General features: G+C 56.5%; 2 protein-coding genes across 5 annotated transcripts in view; one reads left to right on the forward strand and one right to left on the reverse strand.

The window, feature by feature from the left end:
• PODN (podocan) overlaps positions 1–19,480 on the reverse strand; it is a 37,822-nt gene that overhangs the window by 2,015 nt on the left and 16,327 nt on the right. For 2 of the 4 annotated variants that reach the window (XM_040627289.1, XM_040627290.1), the window contains 3 exons: positions 18,868–19,016; positions 17,337–17,550; positions 13,992–14,976 (listed from right to left, as the gene is read on the reverse strand). In XM_040627289.1, coding sequence (XP_040483223.1) covers positions 17,364–17,550; positions 18,868–19,016 — 336 coding nt within the window. In that variant the 3' untranslated portion in view covers positions 13,992–14,976; positions 17,337–17,363. Of the gene's footprint in view, positions 1–13,991; positions 14,977–15,720; positions 15,887–17,336; positions 17,551–18,867; positions 19,017–19,480 lie in introns of those variants that run through there. The other 2 variants (XM_040627288.1, XM_040627287.1) reach the window with 2 other exon arrangements.
• LOC103670876 (excitatory amino acid transporter 5) lies at positions 243–11,484 on the forward strand. Its single transcript, XM_040626598.1, has 8 exons — positions 243–1,739; positions 3,943–4,165; positions 6,111–6,210; positions 6,936–7,169; positions 9,052–9,246; positions 10,014–10,148; positions 10,559–10,661; positions 11,266–11,484. The coding sequence occupies exons 1-8, from the start codon at positions 1,701–1,703 to the stop codon at positions 11,482–11,484; spliced, it is 1,248 nt and encodes a 415-aa protein (XP_040482532.1). The 5' UTR covers positions 243–1,700.

Genomic DNA, 19,480 nt, shown 5'->3' on the forward strand with positions numbered 1-19,480 from the left:
TTCAATCAGTTTTCTATTGAGGTACTAATGTTTTTGTGGTCCAATTATTTATGCAACAAATATAGACTGAGTGCCTGTTATGTGCCAGGCAGTCTTGCAGTTGCTGGGGACACAGCAGGGAACAAAACAGAGGTCTCTGCCTTCCAGGAAGCTGATATTCTGGAGAGAAGAGACAGTGAACAAGGAGACAAAGACAAGCTTTGTAAAAGCTCTTTATAGATTAAGGATGATAACACTTTGTCACATAGTTTCCCTAGTTTGTCATTTGCTTTATAATTTTTTTTGCATTTGAATCCATCTTAGAGACCTTCTCAATTTATTTAGCTTTTTATTTTGGCATAATTTAAAGTTTACAGAAAAGGTGCAAACATAGGAGAGTGAGTTCCCACATACCTTTCACCCAGCTTGCCCTGATGTTAGCAACAGACATGACAATGGCACAGATGTCAAAACTAAGAAATTAAATTAGGACAACACTATTAACTAAATTACAGACCTTGTTTGGGTTTCANNNNTCTTTCCACTAATTTCTTTTTTTCTGCCCCCAAATCCAACCCAGGATACCGTGCTACACTTGGGACATCCTTAATTTCTATGGAGTAAAATCTATTGATTTTTTCAATTGCTCATTTTTTTTTCTTAGAGGGTCCTCCCCTATTCTGAGATCTGAACAATACTAACCTATATTTTCTTTCAGCTTTTTATGGTTTCATTTTTTAAATTATTTATTTCTTTAACCTATGTGGAATTTATTTTGATGCAAAGTATAAATAGGGAATCTAACTTTTTTTTTTATTTAAATAGTTGGTTTGTACTCTATCCTCACTGATCTGTGAAGTGACTTTTATCAAAAATGAAGTAGTTAGGGGCGCCTGGCTGGCTCAGTCAGAAGAGCGTGGGACTCCTGATTTCGCGGTTATGGGTTCGAGCCCCACGTTGGGTGTAGAGATTACTAAAAGAAAATAAATACACTTTATTTTTTTTTTTTAATGAGGTACTTAGATGTACTAGGTGCTGTTTCTGGGCTACACATTCTGTTCTCTTGATTTTTCTGTTGACAGCTGTGTCAATATTGTACTTTAAATTCTATCTTTATAGTGTATGTTCATATCCAGTAGGACAAGACCTCCTCCAGTAGGACAAGATCTCCTCCCTCAGATTTATGAAAATAATGTCAATAGGAATTATGATCTCATTTATGTGCCAGGTCCTGTGTTGGGCACCACAGAGAAGATAGGAACCAGAGTTTTCAAGAATGCCAGTCTGTGGGGATGCAGACCCATGAGCCTGTGCCATACTGCAGCACCCTGGGGTAGGGGTGACCCCCGAGGAAAGGCCTGCAGAGTCGGCCAGCAATCAGAGAAGGCGTGGCCTCTGAGTGACTGGAGTAGGAGTTAGCCAGAGAAGCAGGAAGGGCATTGCAGGCAGAAGGAACAGTGTGGACCAAGTCCTGGGTGCTGGAGAATTATGCAGTGTCTCTAGAGAACTGTATGCAATTGGTGTTGGAGTTTTGAGTACTGGGGATTGGGAGGCGGGGTGGGGGGTAGGGGTGGCTGGTGGTAGGAACAGGTAAGGCCACAGTGAGAAGTGGGCTAGGTCATGAGAGGCCTTGACTGCCAAGGGAGGTGTTCAAATGAGCCCACGGGCCCTCGTGTCCCAGGCTCTGGAATTCTTCAGTAACTGCCTCTCTTCCCAGGAACATGTTTCCAGCCAACCTGGTGGAAGCCACGTTCAAACAGGTGAGTGGTTCCCGGGTCGAGATTGCGGGGCAGGCAGGGCCAGCCTGGGCCAGGCTGGGAGATGTCAGGTTTACCCAGCAAGTCTCCCTGCCTCCTGGGCCCAGAGGCTGGAGAGGAAGGGAGGTGGGGAGATCGAGATCCTTAGAGCCTCCCCTGGCCACACCCCTGCCCAGGGTTCCAGCTTCTCAGGAAGAGAACTGACAAAGTGAGGAGAAGCCCCCGTGCTCTAGGTTCACCCCCGTGCTCGCGCACCCCAAATCAACGGGTCCTCACAGTAACCCTGGGCTCAGTGTGCCAGCCCCCTGTCCCCAATGAGGAAACCAAAGCTGGAAGCTGGGAAGGATTAAAGGACCTGCCCAAGGTTATACAGCTAATAAATGACAGTGCTGGTCGGGAAACCCAGGCCTGTCTGGCATCTAAGCCTGTTTTCTCTCTTTTTAAAATAATCCTTTTTCCCCGTAGTAAGAATAGTAATCATGTTCAGTGTAAAATATTAGGAAAACACTAAAAAATACAAAGCAGAAAATAAAAATCATCTCTTGTTCCAGGACCAAGCCACAGTGGTAGCAGTTGGGACACTTCTAGTCTTTTTTCTCTGCATAAATATGTTTTGGAAAAACAAAGTTAGAATAGTACATACGCAGTGTGTATCTTGCTTTCACCCCACGCTCATTATAGCATGAGCACTTGCCCTGGTTACTAAGTGTTTCTTTAAAATACAGTATTTGCGGTGATGTAAGAGCCCATGGTGGGAACATCCCTTTTTCGGTGGGCCTCGAGGTTGTTTTCAAAGATTTCCTTTTTGGAAATGATGGTAAATATTCCTGTGCACCAATTTTTGCCTGTCCTTCTAATAATTTCTAATTCTTTTCCCCTTGTAAAATGTGGGCTGGTTGGTTGATGGTCCAGCAAGCATTTCCTGACCCCCCTGCCTGTGCTGGGCCATGCATTGGGACTGAGGACACAAAGGAGGAGGGTGAGGGCTGGAGAGGAGGCTCCAAAATAAGGAGCTATGAAGCCTTGAGCTAATCACTCTATCTTTCCTCACCTTCTGGGCCTTTATCTATGCAATGAGCCAGAGAATCATGCGTGCTGAATGCTAGGCAAGGGAGTTCTGATTTTATTCCAGTAGCGATGGGGAATTATTGAAGGCGTGAGAGAGAAAGGCTAAATATTGCTCTACTTCACACCTACCTGGAATGCCCTTTCTCTTTTGGCAAACTCCTCCCCATCCTTCAAGACCCAGCTCAAATGTACCCTTCTTTGTGAAGCTGTCTGACCCCCTGAGGCGAAGTACGTCACTCCCTCCCCAAAGCTCTCAGAACAGAAGTCATGTCTGGCTCATCTTTGTGTCCCTGGCGTCCACCACAGCATGTTCAACGTTGGAAAGACGATGATGATGGTGGTGGCATGATAACAGCGGTAGTGGCTACATAAGGCACGCCACACACCAGGTGCTGTTGTAAACACTTCACGTATGTTGTCTCATTTAATCTAATGAGCTAGATAGGATTGTGACCCCCATTTTACAGATAAAGAAACTGAAGCACAGAAACTTGAGGTCCCATATATTTCCTGAGTGGCTCCCCCCCCCCCAGAAGGCCCACCTCATTGGCACTGTGGTGTTGGGAGGATAGAAGTTTCCCTTGTTTGGGCTCCTTGTGCCCAAAGAAGGACAGGGAAAGACCCAGGGATGCCCTGGGGCAGAGGAGGAAAGGGAAACAGCTTGGAGGCTCAGTTCCTCCCAGCTGGATCCTCTTCTCCTCAAGAAGGCTTGGGGCAAGCTGCGCTTTTCAAAGAGAAGGTCCAAGTTTCCATCAATGGCAGGCAGGGCTGGCTGGGTGTTAGGTGGATGGTAAATGGATGCTTGGAAGCGATAGATGGGTGAATGGAAAATTATCTGGGTAGAAGAAGAGATGGGTAGAGGGGAACCCAGATGGGTGTAATGACTCAGAAAAGGAAGAAGAGGGAGTAAAGGATAGAGAGCACACGGCTGGGGAGTGTGTCCACGGATGAAGGAATCTCAATTTTCTTTCTGGTAAAATCTTGGTAATACTCCTGCCTACCTCACAGGGTTATTGTCAATCAAATAGCTCTTCACTGCATAGAAATGTGCCTCTAAGATGTTGTTATTATTGTTGTTGATGATATTAAGAACAATATTTGGCCCTGACTCCTTCCTGGTTGGGGTGTCGCCCACTAGTACCGCACCAAGACCACCCCCGTTATCAAATCTCCCAAGATGACATCAGAGGAGGCCCCTCCTCGGCAGATCCTCATCTATGGGGTCCAGGAAGAGAATGGCTCTCGTGTTCAGAACTTTGCCCTGGACCTGACCCCACCACCCGAGGTTGTTTACAAGTCAGAGCCTGACACCATCGATGGCATGAACGTGCTGGGTATCGTCATCTTCTCTGCCACCATGGGTATGTGCTGCCCTCCCCACCCCGGCTGTGGCCTGGAGCCAGTCCCCTTCTGCATCCATCCTTCTCTGCTACCCTGTACCCGCTACTGTGAATAACCTGGAGTCTCCCATCTTTCAGGTGGTTCCTTTCTTTCCGATCCAATGGAGTGGCTCAAGTCCCCATTCCATTACCAAGGGGTGTCTTCCACCCACCCCCTGGCTGGAGCCGGGGTTCCTCACTTGGAATTCTCCATCCCTGGGTGCTAGTCTGCCTGCAGGGGTGGCAGCTCTCCCTTAAAGATGACCATCCCTTGGCCCCCTCCCAGCCACCTGCTCCATTTTACTGAAGTCTGGGGATCCTGGGGCAGGGTGGGGGGGAGGTTACAATAAAGAACAGGAAAATTCTAAAACTCTACCAGTCATCACTGTCTCTCTAGAGCCCTATTTCTCCCCTCCACCTCCCACAGGGGCTTCTCACTAGCCAACTGTCTCCTCAGACATGTCTGTGTCACTTCTCAGTGCCCACAGTTGGCCTCCCTGACCACACCCTCCCCTTTGCTACTCTTCTCCGGGAGGTGCCAAGACCCCCAACCATAGGTATTGCCGGGAAGCCAGCGAAGCTTAACTTGCAAAAGGCCTTTCTGTACCTTTTAAAAAAAATTCCTTTTCTTAAAGAGGGCCCCAAACTATATAAGCTTCAGGTGCCACAAAACCTATGGGTCTGCCTCTGCCAACAGTGCTCTCAGCACCAACACACACACACACACCCACACACCACTTTTCCTCCTTTGGGACAAGCCATCCAGAACAATCTAGCTCGTCAATCCCCATCTTGTCCTTCTAGGCCACGTCAGAGGTTATTGTGAGTCTGACTCTAAAACCAGCATCAACCTCCCTCTTCACCCTGGGCTAAGGGCCTGGGAGGGCCTCTCCCACCTCCCTGACTTCTCCACAGGGTTTGCTCACCGTTCCCCTGGTTGCTCGCGCAGGACATCCGGGCGCCGTTTTCTCCCTCGGCCCCTGTCCCAGCCCGCATCCAAACCTGTCAGGTCTACCTCTGAAACCTCTCTCCGAACCCGCGTTTCCCTCTGCCCTCTGCCACCCCCGTGGTTCTGGTCCACCGTCATCTCTCACCTGGTTTCTGCAAGAGCCTCCTTGAAGAGTCCCTGTCCTGGTGTGTCCTCCTCACCGGCCCGCAAAGTCCTGCAGAAAGCCTCCCACTGCCCTTGGAAAGGGGGCCTGAGCACTGTACTCGGCCTGCGGAGCTTTCAGGGGCCTGGCCCAGCCTGCCTCCCAGCGCCTCGGCTCCCGCTCTCTTCCCGCAGCCATGGGGCCGTTCAGTTTCCGGAAGCCGCCTTCCAAAGACCTTCCCACTTCCGGCCGCCTGGCCACTCCTACCCCTTCGTCTACCCTGCACTTTTCCCATCCCTGTCGGGAGATGGAGGTCTCTGTAAGCGTCGTGTCCTCGGGAAAGGTCTTCCCGACCCCCCAGACTGGTCCGGTGCCCCATGCTCCTCCTTGAACGTTTGACCTGCTGCAGTCACTTCTTGTCTGTCGAAGTCGCACAGAAGCAGGTGTAAGCTCCATGCGGGCAGAGATGGGCCTGGCTTGCTCCCCATTTATCCCCACAGCCCGCCGCACGGACTGACCAGAGCAGGCCCAAAGGTCTTGGCCTTTCAAAGGTCGGGTGCGCAGAGGGGCCAGGGCCTCAGGGACCCAAGTTGTGACCAAATGGTGCTGGGAACCATCAGGCAATCGGTCCCCAGGGGACACTCCTCCTCCCTCCCCAGCCACCTCTCTTAGAGGGGGAACATATAAACAGGACGTCCGCTGGCAGAGCAAAGAAACCATGCGCACGTGGCCCTGTGCCCACCTTGCCACCAGCGTGTGCCGGCAGTGACGATGTGGTGTGCGCCTGCACCTTGGTCTGTGGCATCCGTGATACGCTTGTGTCCTTGCCCCCGCAGGCATCATGCTGGGCCGCATGGGTGACAGCGGAACCCCTCTAGTCAGCTTTTGCCAGTGCCTCAATGAGTCTGTCATGAAGATTGTGGCCGTGGCTGTGTGGTAAGACTCCCGGGGGGGCGTGTCCTCTTCTGCCTTCACCCTGCCCCCTTCCACCCTTGCCTGCGAGGGAGGGACGCCCGCGGTCCCTTCCTCTGCTTTCCTAGTGTAAGCAGAAAGCTACACAGGAGGCTCAGCCCTGGCCTGGGGCCTCCAGAGCTACACACTTTCCCCTGGATTCCACACCCCCCCTCCCCGCCCACGCCAGCCCCGACCAGGCCTCCTTCCAGCCCTGGGCCTGCCATTTCTGGCCTGGTCAGGCCCACTGGAAGTTACAAGCTAAGCGTGGCCCTGCTCTCCTGGCCCAGTTTCCCCATCACATGGAGTCTCATCAGCTTAGCTTTGGAGAAGCGGAACACTGGAAGTGAGAATCAGCTGCCACTTTTGGTTCAGAGCTCAGGCCTTAGGAATCTTCTAGTCCAACCACTTCAGATGGGGAAATGCAGAGGCCTGCCCAAGGTCACGACATGAAGTTCGTGGCACTGCTGGGTTGAAGCGAGGGCCCGCTGAGGGCAGGGCACTCCTCCAAGGCCAGACGTTGTGCCGGGCTGGGCTGGTTGAGGGTCATGGTATGAATGATACCATGTGCCAGGCACATTGGTACGCAGTCTCATTCAGTCCTCAAGGGAGCCCCAGGAGGCTCAGGGGGCAGTGAGGCAGTGGCAGGGCTGCCTGGGATCCTTGCCTTCCTGGCCCTGAGCTGGCTGCCTGCCCCCACCCCGCCCCAGGTACTTCCCTTTCGGCATTGTGTTCCTCATCGCCGGCAAGATCCTGGAGATGGATGACCCCACAGCTGTCAGAAAGAAGCTGGGCTTCTATGCGGTCACCGTAGTGTGTGGGCTGGTGGTCCATGGCCTCTTCATCCTGCCCCTGCTCTACTTCTTCATTACCAAAAAGAACCCCATTGTCTTCATCCGTGGTGTCCTCCAGGCCCTGCTCATCGCATTGGCCACCTCCTCCAGGTAGCCCCGGGTGATGGGCAGGGTGGGAAGATAGCGGTAGCTGAACTCTGTTCATCTGCCCAGCCATCATGTGTCCATAGCCATAGAACCATGGCAGTGTTAGTGTGGCCCACTTCACAAACTTGGGGGTAGCTATGGTAATGAGACCAATTTTTGGAAACGGATTGCTTGAAGTCCCACCTGCCCGCCGAATGGCAGAAAGCCCTTCTTGCCTCTTAAAGCCTTCCCCTCCCCTACTGCCAGAGTCTCTAAGGCACACTCAACTCAGTCCACGTGGGGGTGGCTTCCGCACAGCTGATGAGGGATGAATCTGCAATTGCTGTCGCCTTGCGCTGCCACACGGTGCTTCTGTTGGAGTCAGGCCCTGCGTTATTTAGGGACTTGGCCCGTCTACAGCCACGGGGACATCCAGGCTGGATGTCCTGTCACAACCTTGAGAGTGTCACTAGCCAGTAGGGATTTGAATCACGGTTGAGCTCCCTGGACATCCATTTCCTCATACGCAGATTGTGGGTTATGGTAGCCTCTGCCTCGGAGCGTTGCCATGGGAATGAGTGCAGATAACCCACCAAAAACCCGCCAAAGGGCAAGAAAGCTGGTCTGGGCTAGATGAAGTGGCACCTTCTCTCCAGGACCCCAGCCCACAGTGGGGTTGGAGTCATGCCAACCCGGCTGTCTATCAAGGGGGAGGAAGTGCTCTATACTCTGTGAAGAAAGGGTGGTTCTCCCCACAACAAATGTCCAAGTTCCATATGGAGGAAGTCACCTGAGCTCAGGCCCATGTCTCTCTGGAGCCAAAGCCTGGCTCTTCCTTCCAGCCCTTAGCGCCTTCTCCTCTCTGGGCCTCACCTTCCCAGTCTGTCAAACGGGAATGAAGGCCACCACAGAGCTCCTTCCTCGGCAGCCACATGACCCCACCCTTGGCAGCCGAAGCACCTCAGGAAGAACTGAGGAGGAACAGAGCCCCAGTGAGGAGAAGCCCCGGAAGCCCCAGGAACCTCCACGAAGGGCAGGGTCAGGAGGTGGAAAGGAAAGACAAAGTCCCTAATGCCTGCTGGCCCCCAGCCACCAGCCACCAGCCAAGCCCTGCTGGAGCCAGCAGCCCTGAGCCATCTCCTGCTTGGCAGGAGCCACAGACTTGGGCCCAGCACACCAGGCAATGGACATGGGCCCCCAGGCAGTGGCCTGTGGCAGAGGAAGGGCACTGGGACCACCCCAGCCTGAGTCTTCATCTCAGCACAGCCACCAGGAGCTCTAGTCGCAAACACCGTAACAATAATTGTAGTGGCTTCCGCTGCCTGCGTGCTTGCAACATGCCAGACACTGTTCGAAGCACTTTCTCGTAGCTCTGTAATCTAGGTATCGTGTAGGACAGGGAGACTAAGGCACACACAGGTTGAGGAACCTGCTAGAACCACTTGGCTAGTGGGAGGCTGGGATCGAAATCCAGCAAGTCGGCCATTTCATCTAAGCGTGGCACAGCACTGTGACTCTGGGTCAGCCCCTCGTCCCCTCTGGGCTTCCGTTTCTTCTCCTGTAAAACAGCCTCAAAACCCCTCCCTCACAGGAAGCGGAGAGGATCCGATGAGGGTGTGTAAAGCACAATGCCTGGCGCATAGTAGGTGCTCTGGTGGTGGTAACTCCTTTCCCAACCTGTGTGGTCGGTGGCGCTCCAGCGCTAGGCCTGGGCGGCCCTGGCTGGCCCACTGATCACACTGCCCACGGATGCCACCTGAGACCATTTCAAATTTCCTTCAGCCTCTTCTCCCCGGTGATTGGTAGGCTGCCGGGGGTGGGGGCAAGATTCCTGTCTGTGGCAGGCAGGCGGCCCAGAGGCCCCTGGAAGACGGTGGTAGGCAGACACTGGGCCCTCTGCCCACAGCTCAGCCACGCTGCCCATCACCTTCAAGTGCCTGCTGGAAAACAACCACATTGACCGGCGCATTGCCCGCTTTGTGCTGCCTGTGGGCGCCACCATCAACATGGACGGCACCGCACTCTATGAGGCTGTGGCCGCCATCTTCATTGCCCAGGTCAACAACTATGAGCTGGACTTCGGCCAGATCATCACCATCAGGTACATACCTGACTCCCCATACCCAGTGCGGATTGGCAGGGGGAGGCGGGGGCCGAGAGGAGGGCACTGGCAGGGCCTTCAGGATTCTTGAGCTCCCAGATCTCTTGGGGTCTCTGGGGTGCAGAGGGGCAGGGGTTTGTTCCAGGCCACACAGCAAGTCAGTGCTGCAGCTGGAACATGACCTGGCGTCTATGACACAGCGCTCCTTCCCCAGCAATACCCTGCAGAGGGGGAGCTCTGAGCACGCTGGGAAGCTCAGGCCCAGAGGAGGGGCTGCAGTCTGGACGCGCAGGGCAGGGAGGGGGCTGCAGACAGGCACAGGGCGTGAAGAGGCCAGGGACGGGATGAGGGACAGAGGAGGGACTGCTAGTGTGGCAAGAGCTGAGGGAAGGGTGCTGGGGTGAGGAGCAGAGGCCGTGGGGAAGGGAACCAGGCCCCAGAAGGAGCTGGGCAGAGCTGTGTGGTGGACGACTTGAATCTCTGGTCAGCTTCCTGGAACCCCACAGAGTCAGTGGCTCCAGGCAGAAGTTTCTCCACAAACTCCCGAAGAGGTTCTGCTGAGGCCAGGGATGGAGGCCACGGGGCCAGAGGACCTTGAGCAGGGACATGCCCCCCACCACCACGAGAAGTAACCCATGTGGCTTTCCTAACAACCCCTGCCCCGTATGGCTATCCCTGGCATTCTGGCTTCCTTCTTGGAGCCAGGGCCCCAGCAGCGAGGCCTGCCCCACCTGCTCCTCCTCTTCCTCTCCCTGCCCCTTCTGCAGCATCACGGCCACGGCGGCCAGCATCGGGGCAGCTGGCATCCCCCAGGCTGGGCTCGTCACCATGGTCATCGTGCTGACCTCTGTGGGACTGCCCACTGACGACATCACCCTCATCATCGCTGTCGACTGGGCTCTGTGAGTGGGGTTGGCCCCCCACCTACCCCACCCCTTGGGCAGCAGGCAGTGGGGGTGAGCCAGGGAACTGCCGTGGTTTGTCCCGGACACCAGCCTGGCTGCATAATTTGTGGCGCCCAGTGCTCAAAAATGAAAATGTGCCTACCCCTGTTCAAAAATGATAAAGAACTTCCAAAGGGTGGGAGCAGAGCATTAGACCAAGCCCAGGCCCTTCTAAGCAGGGGCACAGTCACGTGCCCATGAAGCCAGCCGTGCGTCAACCTTCTCTGGCATCACCCCGGGGCTGGTAGGCTCAAGAGGACAAGAAATGCACCCTGCTGCCGGCCCCAGCCTGGCTGCCCGCCGCCCTCGGCCAGCTCCTCCTACAAAAAAAAGGTGCCCACCGCTCACGGCCCTCTTTGTCTCACCAGGGACCGTTTCCGCACCATGATTAACGTGCTGGGGGACGCACTGGCAGCGGGGATCATGGCCCACATCTGCCGGAAGGACTTTGCTCAGGACACAGGCGCTGAGGTGAGAGCAGGGCTGAGGGGGCGGAGCTGGGGCAGGCAGGGGGGCACGAGGTCTTCTCACCAGCGGGCAGCCTTCTGCCCAGCCCTCCCTGCCTCTGGCCTCGGTCTCCTCATCTGTACGGGGGTGACTGATTCCTCTAACGGCCGCTTGCTGAGCACTCACCGGGGCCGTGGATCAAGGGAGGAGCCATGGGGAAGGAAGGAAGCAAAGAAGTTGAAGCCCTGCCCTCGGGGAGCCTGGACCCTTGTGTGGAGGCACTATTTGTCCTGCTGACAACGACGTAAATGTTTGTATGTCTGCACACGGCTTCGTGGTTTTCAGGGCTCCTTCAATAACTCTGTGTAGCAGGCTATCCCCCTCCGTGGGGAGTGCAGGCAGGGGAGCCACCAACTCCCTCACCAGACTATGTGTTCCTTCCTCCACTAAGACAACCTCAGAAGGAAGCAGGACAGAGTGGAACTGGGGCACAGAGAGGGTTTGGGTGACCTAGCAAGGTCCCACAGCACATGTGTAAGAAAACCAGTCACATGGTTTGCTCATTCAGTCCTCCCTAGTGTCTAACTTCACTCCCTCCTGATGCTACCAAGGCCTGTTTCCCTCCCAGAAACTGCCACCCTGTGAGACCAAGCCAGTGAGCCTCCAGGAGATCGTGGCAAGCCAGGAGAACGGCTGTGTGAAGAGCGTGGCTGAGGCCTCAGAGCTGACCCTGGGCCCTGCCTGTCCCCACCACATCCCCGTCCAGGTAGAGCAGGACGAGGAGTCAGCTGCCACCTGTCTGGACCACTGCACCATTGAGATTAGCGAGCTTGAGACCAACGTCTGAGCCTGCAGAGCTGCAGGGGCTGGGGAGGCCTCCAGGGTCAGGGGCCAAAGGCAGGATCTCAACTCACCTACTTTCCTGAGCACCTGCAGGAGCCAGGCTCATACACTCTTCCCACCCTTGAGAGGCCATTATTAGCCCCACTTGTCAGACGATGGAGTCTCAGAAAGGGAAAAACTGCAGGTGGGAGCCCCAACTGGAGAATGACGAGCCGGCATGGCCCAAGCCCCGGCTGTGACATTTCTACTATGACGGCCTAAGAGGGTGGCTGTGTGGTCCCACTTTCTGGATCACACAGTTGAGGCTCTGTGAGCTGAAAACACTTGCTCCAGGTCTTGGAGCAAATAATGTCAGGGCTGGGATTCTAACTCAAGTCTTTCAAGGCTTGGCCACTCCCTCCCAGAGGAAGGGGGCCTGCAGGGCCAGATGCCAAGAGTCTCTGCCCCCCTCCGGGAGCCCTGCAGCCACCACTGCCTTCAGTTTATGAAGACGTAACAACAGCCTGGTTCTTCCCCAGCTGTATCCCTGCCCAGGTTTATCCCCCTCCCTGTCCTATAACACATGGCCTCAGACGAACAGCTCTCCCCGAGGACGGTCCAGCCCAAGGCCAAGGCCCACTACCTGCCACATGCCACAGCCCATCCCACCACTTGTCTCTCACAAAGCTCAGCCGGCGTGGAGAGGGGATGTCTTCAGGAGAGCTGCAGGGACCCTCAGAAACATTTGGACCAGCCTCCCACAGATAGGTGGGCCAGCCAGGACTGGGGAGGCAGGCCGGCCTGGGATGCTCTGATCAAGCTGCCCGTGGAGCCCTGGGGTCAGCCCTCTCTACAAGCCTGTGTGATGAAGTGGTGTTAGATTTTCCACTCCTTTCTGTGCAAATTCAGTGATAACTAAATAAAAGTATTTTGTTTTTCAAGTCTTGTGGGCATAGTGACCATACCCTGGCCAGCGTTTCTTTATTGGGCTAATACGGGCTGTCGCAGTGCAGACTGGCCCAACTGGGCAGCCCATGTAGGGTCAGGCCTGTCCATGTAGCCAGAGGATAGACAAGTCTAGCTGGCCTGGCGGTGTGTGGACAGGCCTGCCTGGGCAGCCAGAGTGCAAACGAGCCTGTCCTGGGGGCTGGAATGAAGCCAGGCCTGTCTGAGCTGTCATATGCAAGAGACAGAATATGAATCGGCTTACCTGGGGGCCTGCTCCACAGCCCCTGTGTGGATAGACCACTGCGATCAGTCCCCACAAAAGCGACAAATTTCCTTGAATAGTCTGGCTCCCTTTGGTGAATGCTTTGCTTTCAGGAGGGGATGCGCCCAAAGACATTTCCAGACTCTCTCCCTCACTCTCCGCAGCCCCAGGGTGCCTCCAGGAGGCTCACAGGGGACACAGAAGAGCCCTGGCCCCACAGCCTATTCTGAATGTGCTCTGGGGAGAAGATGCAGCTCTAGGGTCTTACACAGAGGAGCCCCCAGGAGACACTGAAGCGGGGGGAGGGGATGGGCATCCCAAAGTCACTCAGAGACTCAGGAGGGCACTTGCCCTCCCAGCCCCCACTCCTGAACGACTTCCTATCCTCCTCCCAGGGCTATAGTCTGAGGAGTCCAGGAAGGGCCCTGATCCTAGGAACCCCGTTCCACTGCAGGGCCAGCGGCCAATGGGTCTGTTATGGGAACATCCTTACTTCATTAAGGCCTAATCACTGAAGAGAGGTCGGAGGTCAATCTATCAGTCATTCCCACAATCCTGTGGACTGGCTTAAACATCTCTCCCCCCTGTTACATCTCTAAGGCCCTTTGAGCAATGGAGCCTGGCCCACCCCAAGGCAGGAATCTGCTCTTTACTGGGCTCATCAGGAGCGTGCTTACACACCTCCAGGAGTGGGAAGGCACTGCTCCCTGGGTGTCTCATCCACTGTGGGGCGGCTCTGCTCGTCAGAGTTCCTTCTTTGTTCTGAGCCGGGTGCTGCCCCTCCCAGTTCCAGCTCTGGCCCTGCTGGGGGTGGTGGGAGCACTAGGCATGTCTGTCACTTCTTCCCCAGGCAGGCCTGCAAAGACCTGGGCCCCCAAGGAGACTCCGCTCTAGCTCTCGGGCCTGCCTCCAAGCCCTTTCCACGCCAGCCGTCCTGGGGACACCCCCATCAGTGATGCCTGCTCAGTGCACAGGTGGTCCTCCGGGTAAGCCTGAGCAGTCCAAAGCCAGGAGGTCCTTTGCTCAGACGCTCAGCCTCTGGAAGTGCAGAGTGAGCTCACAAGCCCCACGTGGGGGTCCTGGCCGGACCTGCCGACCCCCACCCAGCAGATGGGCCGCACATGCCTCCAGGCCTCCTTACCTATAACTAAACCCCACACCCCTGGGCCTCTGCCTGTCAGATGACTTGTGGGCCCAACAACTGAACTCGGCGCTGACTCCTGCCGGTCTGGACAGGCCCTGAGGTGCTGGTGTCCTGCCCACCCCCAGCCGGGCACTGGCCCAGCACCTGGCAGGAAGCACACACAGACACGGCCACAGGCTGCCAGAAAAGGGTAATGCTTTTATATTAGTTTTTCTGTAACAAGAAAAATCAGCTTTGAGGGTTTATCATTTTTTTTCTTAAAAAGAATTCCAAGTCCAAAGACACCCAGAACTCCCCCCAGGCCCAAAGAATAAAAAAGGTATGTCACCAGGGCAGCTGGGCCCTTCCTCCCTCCTTGCTGGGCCCTGCCCCTCCCCCGCACTCCTGCCCCAGGCCCCAGCTGCCTCAGGAAGCTTCCCCTTGGGCCTCAATGGAATTTCCATCAAAGATGCACCTGTGGCCGGCCAGGGCATGCAGGGAGTGACCCCCAGCAGCGGGGGTCGGGGCAGGCAGGCCAGGGCAGCAGTCCCAATGAGAGGAAGAGGAACAACGGTCAGCTTCTGGGAGTTCGAGGGTGGCGGGCCCCTGGCCACAGAGAGCACCAAGATAACTCTGTCTTCTCCAGGGGATGGACGGACAGACGGCTGAGCAGATGGCAAGCTGTTCTGGCCAGTTCTGGCTGGGGCAAGATGTGTCAGTGGCAGAGGCCACAGAGGGCTGTTTGCATGTGACTCGTGTGTGTGTGTGTGTGTGTGTGTGTGTGTGTGTGTGTGTGTGTGTGTGTGTGTGTGTGTGTGTGTGAGTACACATGGGTCCGTGGTGAAGGGAGCAGGCACCCATGGGTGCCAGGGCAGGGTCAGACCCTTCCCTGAGTCTGCATGAGTCTGGGGGCATGATGGTGCTGGAGGGCCTGGGTGGGGAGTGGAACTGTTCCATGGGTGCCGTGCAGACGGCAGTGTGTGGGCGCGCCGTGGTGCCTGCCCATGTGTGGCTGAGGGACGCTGCGGGAACAGACGGGGCGGGGCGACTGTGCTCAGCCTGTGTGGTGGCGGCGGGCAGCGGGGGCTGGTGGGGGCAGCCCTGGGTGCGCCTGTGAGCATGGCAGACCAGGGCTCACCAGGCACAGGTACGTGCTGCAGAAAGGGGTCCAGCGGTCCGTTGTCCTGCAGAAACGTGGAAGGGTCAGGGGCAGACCTGCCAGCTTTGGGGAGGTGGGCTTGAGCTAGGGGGTCCCCTGAGGGGACTCTGGGAGGGCCAGGCCACTACAGGCGGGAGGGGGAGTTGCCCCTGGGGGCCCAGAGCCAGCAGGCCACCCACTGGGAGGTGTTCATGCTAACTTCCCAGGGCCTCTCCCAGGATCCCCCGCCCAACAGACCTGCCCGAGGCCAATATCCTCCAGATGGGGCAGATTCTCTCCCATCCCAGGACTCCATAGCCCCCTCAGGAGGGCCATAGCATCCTCACTGAACAGCTGTTCACCCCCATCCCTGACCCCCGGCTTTGTCTGACAACAGTGCCTAGAGAGGAGGTCTCCACCTTCATCCCCCTGGGCCCCCGCAGCAGAGGAAGGGGACTCCCAAGCACGGCCTCGGGGCCTGTTCTCCAAGCTAGGATAACGACCCCATGTGCATCCTTCTGTCAGCCCCACCTCCCTCTGCATCCACCCATGGGGTCCTTACCACCACCCTGCAGTCTCCCCTTTGACCCAAGCCCTTACTTTAAGTCAGTGTCCTAACAGTGGCCCAGGGGCCCCTTCCCATGGCCACAGCCTGACCCCATGACCCCCCAGCTCAGCTCAGTCTGACCACACCTCTCCTCCCGGTGACTCACCGCACCGTGCTCACTCTCCAACGTCTCTCTCCAGACGCCCTACCCACCCACCCTCTTGTCTATACCTCCTTCCCTTCCCAGACTGACCCCCGGGGTCCACGACTGCAGCCATTCTCTTGCCAATACCCTCAACATCCTTGTTCCTTACCCTTCTGTCCCACACACCTGGCCAAAACCCCCGCCATGGATGGATCCAATGGCCCATCTTCTCCACACCCACCCCGGTCAGCTGAGCACCTCCTGCTGCACGGAGAAAACAGAAGGCTGAAGGCATCGGGCTGATGCGACTTCGTGTCCAGCCGCCAAGCCACTAACCTGTGTGAGACTGCAGCCACTCGGTCCTCTGTCCCTCCCACCCCCGTGGAAGCACTGACCCTCCTGCCAAAGCCAGTCGCTCCTACTATCACCACGGGGCTAGCTTTGCCCTTCTCTCCTCTCTCACATCTTTAACCCCCCCATCCAGGCCAGCCCCTCCCCATCAACACTTCAACCTGCTCTGTTTCTGAGAAGGGCACAAGGTATATGGAGCCCCACCTGAAACTTTGCACCCCCTTCCCCTGCCACCCTCTTATCTCTTCACCGCCAAACTTCTTGATAGAGGTATGTACGCTCCATGGGTCCTCTCCTTGTCAGCTCCTTTCTCCACCCCCACTGCCCTTGAGGTCACTCCCCCACAAGGTCACAGCCGAGCTCCTTGTGGACATATCGGGTGGGTCCTTGACAGGACTCCCTCCACCTGCCTTTCAGCAGCACTGACTCAGCTGCTCTCTCCAAAAGGGCCTTGTGCATGGAGACACAATGTGTAGTCACATGCACGCGTCCTCCATGTGTGTGCACGCACGTACGTGTTCTGCACCTGCGAATGTTCCGTGGAGCACGTGCACGTGTGTCTGTGCGCACTACGCGTTCTGCAAGTGTGTGCTCTGTGCGAGTGTATGCACGTTTAGACATGTGTGAGCATGGGTCCGTGTGTGTTGGTGCACCGTGTGCACATGTGGGGTGTTTGTTTTGCACATGCGCATAATCTCCCTCTGGCTGCCTGGGGTTTTCCTACCTCCTTCCCCTGCTGCTTCCCTCCAGCCCCTTCTGCAGGCTCCCTTGCAGGTGGCCAAGCTCCCCAAGCCTCCTGTGACCTCATGACTATTTCCAGGCTAATGATGGCTGGACCCCCATCTTCAGCCCAAACCTCACTCTCCAGCCCCAGACCCACATATCTGGCCCACCCCTGGGCAGCTGCCTGAGCACCCCCCAGGCCTATCTAACTCAACATTCCTACCACCTAACAAATCTGCTCCCTCAGTACTATCATCGCCTGGGATCCCAAGCTAGTCTGGAGGCTTGTCTTCTCCCTCACCTCATGCCCAGCAGGACCAGGACGACTCTGGCCTCTGGAGTCTGCTTATCCCTCCCCAACCCCCTTCAGGCCATCTGCTTCTCTGCCTCCTCACTGCCTCCCCCATCAACGGCGGCTTGGCTTACAGCAGTACCCTCCCCGTGGGCCCCCACATCCATTCCCTGCTTCCACTGACCCAGCCCCTGCGCATGTCCCATCAGGGCACTCATTGCCCTGGAGAGTCCCCTGGCCTGTGCCGGCCTCCCACAAGCCTGCCAGCCCCTCACCCAGGGCCCATACTGGAGTCGAGGACAGGACACAGGTGGGGAGAGGTCAGTGCGCCCCACACAGACCACCTACCTATGTCACATCCGGTTCACCCAGTCACTATCGCCTTTCCTCATCCTCTTCATCGTCGTCCTCCTCATCTTCCTCATCCTCTTCCTCCTCCAACCGGCCCCGGTCCTTGGAAACGTCACCAAACTCAAAGTTGCCTTCTATGTCCAAGACCTGTAGGTGCTTCAGCCTCCGGAAGGCACTTTCCACCACGGAGCCCACAGCCAGCTTGTTAAACCTGTGCGGCCGCCATGCGTGGTCAGTGCCAGAGGCCTGACCCTCAGAGTCTCCACTCCCACCCACCCCAGCAGGGAAACGGGAGCACAGAAGGGGTGTGGGGCAGGGAGGGGAGCAGTGCTGAGAAGCAAGATGCATCATGAAAAGTCCCAGCAGTTCAGTGTGGCTACAGCTTGAGGGGGGGCAGGGGCGGACCCCAGGCCACTCATCTTCTACAGCAAGGGGCAGGCCCCCATCTGCAAATGCTCCAAGATTTGGGAGTGGCAGAGGTGGGCGCCTCCTCTCTGCCTGGGATTACCTCCCTCTGGGATTAACCCCAAGGCCTGGGGCTCCAGGGTTGCCAGCCTAGGGTTACCCTGGAGCCTGGTGTGGAGTGGCCCACAGGCAAGGCCAGGGTCAAGCTGGGCCAGGGACACACTCAGGCTGAGGGGAATCAGAGGCTGGGCTCTGACCTCAGGCCCCCTAAACTCTTTGGGCCTTAGTCCCCCACAGGAGCCAAGGCATAGGTCACACTCTACCCCAGCCTAGCCTGGGGCCTGCTGGGCCATCAATCTCCTGGAGGTGTGCATTCTGTCTTCTCGAATCTGCCCCTTCTCTCTGAGTCGAGGGGGTGGTTAGGTAGGATGTTGGGAAGAACCACCCTGACTCCTCTGTACCAAAGCTCCTCATTTCCTGGGGAGCTGGCTCCCCTATTAGAATCATTCTAGGGGCTCCTGGGTGGCTCAGTTGCTTAAGCATCCAACTCTTGATTTTGGCTCAGGTCATGATTTCAAGGTCGTGAGATCAAGCCCCATCTCTGGCTCCACGCTGTGCGTGCTTAAGATTCTCTCTCTCCCTCTCCCTCTTCCCCTCTCCCCCCTTCCTCCCTCTCTCCCTCTCTCCCCTAGGAAAAAAAAATCATTCTAAACCCCCACAGCTCAGCGAGGACCTGAACATCTGCCATCTGCTGTTCTGGATCTGAGGCCCAGGCTCAATCCCGGCCAGCCCTGGGCACAGCAGTCACCCGTGCCCTCCGGTACCCCTCCCTGCATGGTAGCATCAATAATGCCCACGTGCACGGCTTGTTAAAGTCTCTGAAGCCCTTTTACAAACCTATAAACCTCACCAGGCCTGGCCAGGATGGTCCCCACCCTTGAGAGCCGAGGAAACAGAGGCTGAGGGGGTTCTGGGATGTACCCAGGGTCACACAGCCAGTCAGCAGTGAAGCCAGGCTTCCAACGCCCACCTCGACCCGCAAGCTGTTCCTGTACACCTCAGCTATCCTGCTAGAGCCAGGCCGACCCCGGGGGTCCGTGCAGCGCCCCGGGGGCCTTCCTACCTGAGGAAGATCCCTTTGAGGTTGGGCGTGGAGTCAAAAGCGTTGGCGGGCACGGCGCTAATCTTGTTGTTCTGGAGGTACAGGTACTCGAGTGACTCGGGGAGCCCCTCAGGGATCTCTGTGAGCTGGTTCCCAGCGATGTCCAGCAGCTGTATGAGTGACCGGGGGAGTCAGAGCACTTAACAGCGCGCGAAGACCCCACCCACCCCTGGCCTATCTAAATCTTAGGATAACCCTGGTAGGTGGGATCTAGAACTATCCCCATTTTCCAGGAGGGGAAACAGAGGCTCAGAGAGGTTAAGGGATCTGTCCGAGGCCACGCGGCCTGTATGAAGCTGGAACCCAAACCCTCGTTTTAACTACGTCCTACCCAAGGCTCGTTTGGCCTTGCCACGTGAATTCACAGCCAAGATATCTGGGTGGCACAGTCCCTCCTCCTTAGCACACCTGTCACCCCCATCAGACTGAAGACCCCAGAAGGGCAGAGGCCAGGGGTCCTCCAGTCTTTGAATATTCCCACACTAGTCCGGGATGAGGGTAGGGGTGGGGGTCCCTATGGGTGGGGCTGCTCATTCATGGACTTCAGAGGCCTTGTGGGCAGGGGCCAGGAGCA

The sequence above is a fragment of the Ursus maritimus genome, unplaced genomic scaffold (genome assembly GCF_017311325.1).
Source record: "Ursus maritimus isolate PB19 unplaced genomic scaffold, ASM1731132v1 scaffold_12, whole genome shotgun sequence".
NCBI lineage: Eukaryota > Metazoa > Chordata > Mammalia > Carnivora > Ursidae > Ursus > Ursus maritimus.

What these genes read in the sequence shown, in the direction of transcription:
- LOC103670876 (XM_040626598.1), top strand. Translation starts at nt 1,701, where the DNA reads ATGTTTCCAGCCAACCTGGTGGAAGCCACGTTCAAACAG. An exon ending in TGGAAGCCACGTTCAAACAG is followed by an intron (nt 1,740 to 3,942) that starts GTGAGTGGTTCC and finishes GTCGCCCACTAG; the next exon opens with TACCGCACCAAGACCACCCC. An exon ending in GCATTGGCCACCTCCTCCAG is followed by an intron (nt 7,170 to 9,051) that starts GTAGCCCCGGGT and finishes CTCTGCCCACAG; the next exon opens with CTCAGCCACGCTGCCCATCA.